This window comes from Xiphophorus couchianus, chromosome 10 (genome assembly GCF_001444195.1).
Source record: "Xiphophorus couchianus chromosome 10, X_couchianus-1.0, whole genome shotgun sequence".
Classification (NCBI taxonomy): Eukaryota; Metazoa; Chordata; class Actinopteri; order Cyprinodontiformes; family Poeciliidae; genus Xiphophorus; species Xiphophorus couchianus.
The window spans coordinates 16,545,329-16,555,065 of record NC_040237.1 but is presented as its reverse complement, the minus strand read 5'-3'; the positions used below and the strand labels follow the sequence as shown (position 1 = coordinate 16,555,065).

The following is a 9,737-nucleotide window of genomic DNA, read 5'->3' as shown; positions in this document are numbered from 1 at the left end:
TTCTGTCAGGTTTTTCCTTTATGGGGACTTTGATGGTTTTTCTTACAGATTGCACACTCTGTCATACCACTATCTATTCCAGGCCCCCACCAACTGTTTTGTGTGTCACAGACATTTCTCACCTTCCACCAATTTAGTTTTGAGATATTTCCTGTTGGGTTGATGTAAAAACAAACATGCCAGGATTAGGAAAGATTGCAGAAAAGCGTCCCACTAGGAAACTCTGTCCTCAAGAATAAACATCAAACTGCATCAAAAGTTTTTAAAGAAATTGATGTTCTGCAGATTTTGCTTCAAAGTAGTAATAATACATACACACTGAGAAGAATGAGTCTGCCATGCTGTGGACAGCACATCCTTTGTGCTCATGGTTATAAAAATGGCATGTGGAGCATGCATTAATGGGTTCCTAAAAGATGTGAGCCAGACTAAAACCTGGTGACATATGCTATATTTTCATGCAGGCTGGAAGTTGGTCCAAGGCCTTTATAGACAGACAATTTTTTTCTCTCATATTTTGTCATGTTGCAGCCACATATTCCACCCCCTTTCAGTCAATACGTTCTCGTAGTGGAAGTTTTTGGGGGTATTTCTGCACATATAGAAACTAAAGCCTTTACTCACTCTGCAAAATAACTCAAGCTCAGTCAGTCCGGATGGAGAGTTAGGCTAACCCGTTCATTATCATCTTAAAAATTAATCTCTGCAATCAGAAATGTGTGCAGAATGTCAGGTATTTTTTCATATCTTGCTCAGGTGGCTTTTTTATTTTTTGTTTAATTTTAGTTACTCAAAACAAACACTGTATGGTGTATTGAAATTAATTAATTTGATTGTTATGCACTGATAAATGCCTAATTTAGTTGAAAAGGTTGAAGTCATTTTTGTATTATTAGACAGAAATATATAAAGGGTTTTTAAAAACTATATATGTATATATGTATGTATGTATATGTGTGTTAGTTTTGATAATTATGGCTCATCGTATTTTCTACCATTTTTTTTTCCCACTCAACTTTCCATTGCGCTTGGATACACAGTCGACTTTTTTCAATGGCTTAATGACCTACTGTACTTTCTTTGCTTTGGAATCTGCTGGACAGCTGTCAAGTCTTTAGACTGACCTTGTAGCTCTTAGCTTAACATTTCACTTAAGAAGTCTTCTTTAAATTGATATGAAATGTTCTATTTTTCTGGAAAACTGGATTTCAGATCTTTTAAAATAAAAAACGAACGAGTTCAGACGTTAAGCTGAATTGCGAAAATAAAGGCAAGTCACTCAGGGCGCTATTAATGACAGAACTACCTGCTTTGATGATGAGTAGGATTGATTTCGGTATTCCGAACTGGATTCATCGGTTTTCTTAACAAGCCAAAACATATTCTTGGCTCTATGTAATGTTAATGCGATTTATTAACATTAAGTTGTTCTATTGTTTTATTTTTATGATTATTCTAAGTCTAGTCTTTCGCATCGGGGCGACGAGGCAACAGACTGCGAGACAGCGCGAGCGTAAACAGTCCTCAGCTTTCTCACATCCAGCTGCACCAGCGGGACAACAACAGCCGCCCCTCCTCAGAGGCAGAGCGCTGACGCTTTTCTTCTTCTTCTTTATTTTATTTTACGCACAGCCACGACTCTGACGCACAGGTGAACTTCTCTTCCCTCGACCGCGCAGCAGCAGCAACTTAACGTGGAGTAAAGTGTTCTCCCCTCTAACCAACCCGAAACTTCACTTGAGAAGCTTAAAAGTTGAACCCGGAGCCATGTCCAGGAAGAAGGCAGCGAAGGGCAGAGGGACCTCCAAGAGCCCAAAGGCGTCTCCGAGCAGCGGGCGGACGGCGAAGGGTCTGGCCGCAGCCGGCGCGCCGTCCTCGGCTCTGGTCTACCCGAGCAAACCGTCCATCAGCAACAGCGGCGAGTTTTACGACATCGCTTTCAAGGTGAGCGGAGCTGGCATTTTGAGAGCCTCCCGACACGCTCGCGCCGGTGAGCCTGTCTGTCAGGGAAAGCACGTGCAAGTTTCCCCAGCTGCAAATCCCGCTAATTCGGCTTCACGCGAGCTGCTTTAATTCTGTGATGCTTCATATTCCTAAAAAAAAAAAAAAAAAAAAAGTTAACTAAAGTGCCTCAGTGAGATTTTATTAGCTATTGTTTGAAACCTTTACAGTGTTTTGGTAACATATGGGAGCGTATCTGTTGTACACAAAAGTAAAATATGAAGAGTTTTGAAAATGAACAAAAACAAGTTGCATGTTCGACGCATTCTATGTGGTTGCTGTCAATATTTTGAAAAAAACAACAACCTTAAATTAGTTGTTGTCACATCCTTTGAACGTTATTTATAGTGCTTATAAATCTAAAACGGTCAGTATTCTTTCTTTTGGAGGCGGCTTGTCTATATAGTTTAATCTTTGTGTAGTGCGCCACAGTCTAGTGCAATAACCCAGAGGAGATGATGGAGCCAGGTTTCTATAATTAATGAGATCAATTAACTGCAGAGCAGGAGGAGGCTTTTGCTGGAGCAGGAGTCCAGCTGATGAAATATGTTTATTGCACCGACACACCCTGTAGTAGTAGAACATAATCATATAGCTTTGAAGTTATCATCAATAAAGCGTATATACACAAATTAGATGCAATATTTGAATGCAGTGAGTGAGGTTCATGACTGGATTTTATATTTAAACTTTAACCTGAATTGAGACATTTAGCAATGCATTCTATATTGTTTAACAAAATAATAGCAAGAAAAATAAAATGGTAAACTTTTTTTGTTGTTGTTGTTAAATGGGGATTTGGACCAAAGATAAGTTGACCTGGATTGTTTCTAATCCAAATGGATGTTTTCAGTTTTTAAATGCGTAAAAGAAGAGCAAACATTGTGGAAATGTATAAAAAGTCAAACGATCCCATGCTTTTTTTTTTTTTTCGCTATTGCATAATTGTGAGATTATAGATTTAATATATTGGGTTTAAGTGACAACTATCTGCAGGTAGCAGTATTTCCTACTTCTTATTTCACAAAAACATTGTGCCAATGGAGCTCAGTGCTGCCCCCTATTAGCACTGATGGGGCACACTACTTTCTTCCTCACCATGCACATTTTCACTATACGTATATTTGTGGCCAATCAGAAGATCAATTCAGTTTATTTATATAGTGCCAATTTACAACACATCATCTGAGGGCACTTTACAAAAATCAATCCAATCATACACACATTCCAAAAAAGACTGTGACTCACATTCATTCAGGAGTGGATTAAATGTGTAATCAAACATGCATATTGGTGATATAAAGAGAAATGGCAATGGGCCTGACACAGAGCCACAAGAGGTGAGGTAAAGCACACCATTGCCTCGCCTCGCCCTGCTTCCAAATATCTGAACGAGCAAAATCAGCAATTTTGACCAGAAAAATGTCAAAATCATTCAGGAAACAAATTTCTAGAACAGTCAAGTGGACATATTGATTGTACTCTTGTCATTGTTGGCATTTGACTTGTTATGGTGACTCACCTGCCTCCCCTGATTGCACGTCACTGCACTAATGGAAAGCCAAATCAGAGGCTGGTGATGAATTATGTCCAGTTCCTGAATAACTTGGATTCCTTTTAATTCTTTGGAAATGCTGGCACCATGTGTGGATAAGCGTTATTGTCACAGTGCCTTGCTAGGGCAGTTTTTTGCCTCTTAATTTTTGTTTTGTTGTCATAGTTTTGCCATGGTACAACCACAAACTCTTAAGGGATAAGGATTAATAATGGTGATTGATGTGGGTTTCTTTCAGAAAACCTTCCAAGCCCGGTGGTAGGGGCATTAGGGCAGTCCACCACTGCGTTTTTGTGTTGAAAAATATGAAGAGTTACAAAAATATGGAGGTGCATCATAATTTGGAAGAAAAAGTGTGTGACGCCAACGGGCAAGTGCAAGGACGAAACAATTCATTGCATCAACTACAAACCTAACTTAATCTGTCTTTACACATAAATTAAAAAAACCTATTTAAAAATACATAAATGACACTTAGCCTGGTGGAGGGCAAGTAAAGCCTGGTGGCCCGCCAGACTTATATTACTCTGTGGCTCTACATAAATCACTTCATAGGCCAACACAGACTAAGAAAACTGAATGGAAATGCAACAGTTTCATAATTTTGTTTGCAAAGGTTTTACACCATGTACCATTTCTCTTCTACTACAAAATCCTAAACTACTTTGTGTTAAAATCCCAGTTAATTACGTCAAAGTTTGTGGGCTGACATCATAAAGAAATGTGGACATTTTCAAGCATGAGGATACTTTTAGTAGACACTATGCTATAAATAATTGTAAACGGTTATTACTTGAGGGCTAGTTTTATGCTAATGCTCTACTGCACTCAGTCTGCAGTCTCCACATGCTTTAGACCGAGCCGTGCATAAAGTGATGTAATTACTGTAAAATGCATGCTGCTACTTCAGCAGTTCACAGTAGCATTCCAGTGTGATGCAGAGATATGTTGAACATACGAGTGCCGTTTATATTTAGGTTTTTTGAATTTATATTGAACTCTATAGGGCTTCCATTCAAACATTTATGTAAATGTTTCACGCAAAGCCACAGTTTCCTTTTTTACAGTCGGTTTCCTTTTTTGTTCCACTCAACAATAGCTGTTGAGCTGTTGAGGCAGAGTGTTTCTTTTGGTGTTTTTTTTGTTGTTTTTTTTTTAAACCAAGAGAAACATGTTTAAACTTTTTTTTGAAAATCCAAAATGTCAGTCGTATGACACGAGGAACAACTACGATGTGGACTGCATGTGAACAAAGTGAGATCTGGGAACTTTATCGACCGTTGAAGTCGGCGGTGTTACTTTTCCAATATCTGAGCAGGGCTTAAGAGATTTAATTATTAAACATTTAATAGATTAAGCGATGGATAATCAGGGACGACGGACCACAGATGGAGAATGCAGAGGTAATTAGAATTGTAAAATGCAAACGGAAGACTTAATCATAACCTGCTCTGAGGAAATGTCAATCCAATCTTCCATCACTCAGTCCCTGATTTGTACTCTGCCACGGACAGCCCGTCTCTGCATCAAAGCGACACATTTGAAACTCTTAACTGTTTTAAATGTTGCATCCAATCACTGAAAATGAATGATTATATTTAAATTTCATCAGGTGGATTACCATATGCTGTGTTGTTTGTGCTTTAGGTGATGCTGGTGGGGGATTCAGGCGTGGGAAAGACCTGTCTGCTGGTCCGCTTTAAAGACGGAGCCTTTTTAGCCGGCAGCTTCATCTCCACCGTCGGCATCGATTTCAGGGTATGCACTCACACACGCTCACATGAAGACATTCTGAAGGTCAATGTGTTCAGAGGTCATCACCTTTAGATGCTTCTTTTACAATGCCATGACAAACAACTAACACATTTTGAAGGTTTCTGTATTTTGTCATGTTACAACCACCAACTTTCATGAATTCTATGTGACAAACTAACATCTCTTGTGTAAAAAAACGATGTGGTTTTCTTTTTTTTTTTACAAAGACAGATCTGAAAATTACAACAGGCTTTGTGCGGTACTGTTTTGCTTTCAAGTTTTGCCACGTTGTAGTTCTTGCTGTTTGTTGAGGGTCCTGCTGGACGGTTGATCTCTACCTCGGTCTCAATCGTTTTGCAGCTTCTGACAGGTTTTTTCTGGGACTGTCCTTGTTTGACTCCGACCAGCTTCCCTGTTGATGCATTCCCACAGTATGATGCTGCTACCCCCGTGTTTCCCTGTGAAGATGGCGTGATGTGCTACAGTAGTTTTCTGTCACACATTGCAAGTTCAGTTTTTGTCTTCTAATGTTATTCCCTCATCAAAAACATCCCTGGATTGTTGCTTTGATTCTTCCATGCATGTTTTGAGAAATCCTTTCAACTTCCTGTGGCAACCATTCAGCTCTGCTAAACGCCTGGCTCTGCCTTCGAGAGCTGCAATTTCAAAGCGACTCCCCCACTCAACTCCTTCAGACTAGCTGAAACAATTTGACAAACACCTAGTGGAACTGCACATCTTTAAACATTGTTAAAGGGTTAATAGAAGAGCGATGTTGTGATGACTTTCTGAAAGCGGAGCTTCAGGAAGAGGAAGAGTTTTTAAAAGAGACAGAGGCCCAATTTGAAGGCGTTAAATTAGGAATTGAAATTTCTCTTCAAACCATATTTAATATACATAGCCCTTTTATAACAAACAAAGTTAATAGTTAATTCATTATTTTACAAAGTGGCACGATGTGCCTGGAAAACACACAATGCTGCCTCTTTAAATATAAAAATAAAAGCTTGGATTCATCTGATTTTCCATTTTGGTTGTGGCAGCAGAAATAATATGGCAGTCACATGCAAAATAAGAACTTGAACAAGACAGAATATGAACATCAAAGCGTATGACTTCTGCTTCATGAATCCCTCTGTGTGTTAAATATTTCGACTGTATTATGACTGAGATTCCCTTTCCTCTAAGGTGTCGCAGATGAATATTATAATGACATCCTCAGAACTATTTTCCACAATAATTACCTTCAGGAAGGAACCGACTCTTAAATCTAGAATTCGTTAAAGTCTGAACATTTCCTGACATCATTAGCAGTTAATCGAGGGTTTTGACCTTGAACCAGATATTTTCCACACCCAACAACATGTTTGACCTGAATAAAGCAAACATGTCAACAATAGTTTAAAAAGACTGTTTTGATGGGTGAATGGATTGTTATTTGTTTTACTGCTAGTAGCAAACCAAAGTACTGGCTACAGTGCCTTGAGGGACAATTACAGAGAGGTGTCATAATGGCAATAAAAAAACAATCACCCATTAATTGTGGCTGCTGAGGACTAGGAGAGATGACCGGTCTCTGTCTTTTACTGCCTTGCTGCTCCCCGAAGCAGGATGCCCACAGAATCTGACACAGCGCTTTAGAGAAACCCACCCCAACACCAGCACCACCCAGGAGGTTTCTGAGCCCCGATTCACTGATGCTGTCAAGCAGAGCTGCTTCTAGGGGAGCAATAGAGTAGAAAGATGCTCAAATCAGGTGAATAAACACAGAACTGAAAGGTGGGATTCAGCAGCGCAGCAGACTGCTTCAGGATATGTAATAATTGACATGTGTACGCACACTAGTTTGGTTAATCACAACTAAAGTGAGGTTCTGGCATCTCTGTTAAAGTCATCTCATAGCAGTATTTCAGTAGAACATTGTTTTGTCTCAATATGTCAGGGAGACTGATTACCCAAGTGTAGTTTTGTGTTTCTGTTCACACCATTGATTGCTTCCTATTTTAGATCCAAACTCCTCTAAATATATCCCTTTTCATCTGCAGAATTTGAAACTTCTTTGATTCTTAGTTTTTTGTTTTTTTCCCCAGCCTGGAGTTGCTACACTCCCACTCACTCGCTGTAACCGAGTCAGCCTCCGTTGCTACGGCTGCGTACCAGTTCTCTATGCCCAACGAGTTCAGCTGAACAAAAATGGAGTTTGCTATTGCACACGGTGGCCCTCGGGTAACGGAGACAAGAAATGCTTTGTCAGGGTAGAACAGTTAGTCCTGACTGAGATTTTCTGTTGACTAGCAAAATTATGGAAGATTTTAAAGCTGTGGCCTAAAGACAGGTCACTGCATAACAACCCAATGACAGATATTATGCAAAGAGGAAAGGTCAAAGGTTCTTTTTTCCCCATCCTCCAACCTAATGAAAGGGTGTAGCAGTAGGGGATGGTGTGTCAGAAAACAAAATGTATTGAGTTAGATGGTCATGTGCCACTGGTGACTTTGTTAAAAACTGGGCAGCTTATTTTTTTTCCAACACCAAAAAACACGCAAACATTTCCCACACAAAGATCAGAACATTCAGTCTGTTACAGTTTTATGTTTTCAGGCCTGATGTTTATCTTACAGTTTTTAATAAGTGATCGCTGTGTTAGATTAGCTACCATCTAATTAAAACCTGCTGTATTGATGATCTTCCAGAGAGTTGGTGTGTGGGCTGCCTTTTTTTAGTTTTATCTGAACTGAAACACCGAATTCTGCAGCACTTTACATGTTAAGGTTGTCAAAGTCAAGCTAGCATAACTGACCTACTTCCTTCTTCCTCACTAATTATTTTTTTAATTGAAAATTTTTTCTGATCTGGTTATCTAGTTGTCATAGTGCTGACAATTAGTAGCAAAGGACTGTGTCCCTTTTTCTTTTATATATCAGCAATACATTTAAGATTTAACGTGTTGGGTTGAGAACTTGGCAGCTAAAACCAATGGCTGTCATTGTCAGTGAGCAGCTTTTTTTTTTTGTCATCCAGCAAATAGTTAGGGGGAAAGGTGGCGGGATCTAGAGCTAGTGACATCACGCTGCAATGTGTCTATAACCACTTAAATGAGATGTTTTCATATTTCATCCACGACACTAAGGCTCATCATCAGCCATCAATTGGTGTTTTATTCACCCAAAATCTTTAAAGTTTCCATCAATTTGCAGCCGGTTTCATTCATTATCAGCAGACTGAATGTTCAAGGAAAGTACTGCCAGAGATGCTTTATTCAAAGAGCTTTCTAATTCTTCTTAAAAATTAAGCCAACCAGTGTCTGTTTCTCCCAAAGCTGCTTTGTTTTTCAGGTTTTTTTACATTCAATTAAAATCTGTGAGCTTCAAGCTGACTTCAACCTTGAGAAGCTTGAAATGCAGATTCAGGTTTTAGCCAATTCCAAATCCTCCACCTATTTTTTCAATTTCAATTTGAGGTGCTGGACAAGACTTTCAAATTATCCTGAAACACTACGCAACAGTTAAAAAAACAATATTTGTTATTGAGCTCATATGTCTATTAATTCAATAATTGGCAACTAAAAGGATTTTTTGAGTTGAAGATGTTGCTTATTTTGTCAATATAGAGTCTTTAAATTGTGGTTAATTAATTACAAACCCTGCAATCAACTCAAACAGAATTTATAATGGCCTCTCAGCACTAATATTAATTTCAAATGAGGTGTTGCTCAACTAGGTGCGAGAGGGCAGTCCAGGTTAAATGAAACTGTGTTTCCAAATCCATCAACATACTGTCGTATCAAAAAAAAAAAATCTATTTAAATATCATGTAAATTCCAAAAGTACATTGTTTTATCTAGAGGGAAACAAAGAGCTACTTTTCTCATCTTTTGGAAATGTATTCTGGTCTTTGTGCCCATCAGGCGCTGAAGTGTAGTAAAGTACTGCTCTTTAGTTAATATATGCGGTTAATGCAGGAGTTGGAGTTAAAAAGCAGCATTTTTCATCACCGTCAGGGATGTGCTCTGGTGACCTTTGCAATAATGAGGTGAAGGTGTCAGAAACCTAAAAGCAGAGGGAAAGTTTTTCTGGAAAAGAGGGTGGACCTGTGAAAACCTTCTGTGCTGCTTATATTTTTCCTCACAGAAAGAGACGACGCACCAGAAATCAAAATTCAAACGCCGCCCCTCGGTCCCTATTGTTTTCTGTCTTCCCCAGCGAGGCCTCAGTTAGAATTGCTGATGAGTTTAATCTGTTTTCACACTGGAAGAAGTTTTACTTTTACTAACACCCCTTCACCTCTGAGGCTTACATATCAATATCTGCCCCTTATTTCCATAAGCGTTTTTTTTTTTGTCTTTTTAGATAGAGTTGCAATTCACCGGACAGTTCAGTTTATCTAAATAGCTACAATTTTGTCATCTTGAGGCACTTTTACCACA

At 39.0% G+C, this 9,737-nt stretch overlaps 1 protein-coding gene across 1 annotated transcript in view; it reads left to right on the top strand.

The window, feature by feature from the left end:
* The first annotated feature begins 1,320 nt into the window (after positions 1-1,320).
* Positions 1,321-9,737, top strand: part of LOC114151856 (ras-related protein Rab-26-like) — an 80,799-nt gene continuing 72,382 nt past the window's right edge. The window contains exons 1-2 of the mRNA XM_028029324.1: positions 1,321-1,944; positions 5,204-5,314. Coding sequence (XP_027885125.1) covers positions 1,768-1,944; positions 5,204-5,314 — 288 coding nt within the window. The 5' untranslated portion in view covers positions 1,321-1,767. The remainder of the gene's footprint in view (positions 1,945-5,203; positions 5,315-9,737) is intronic.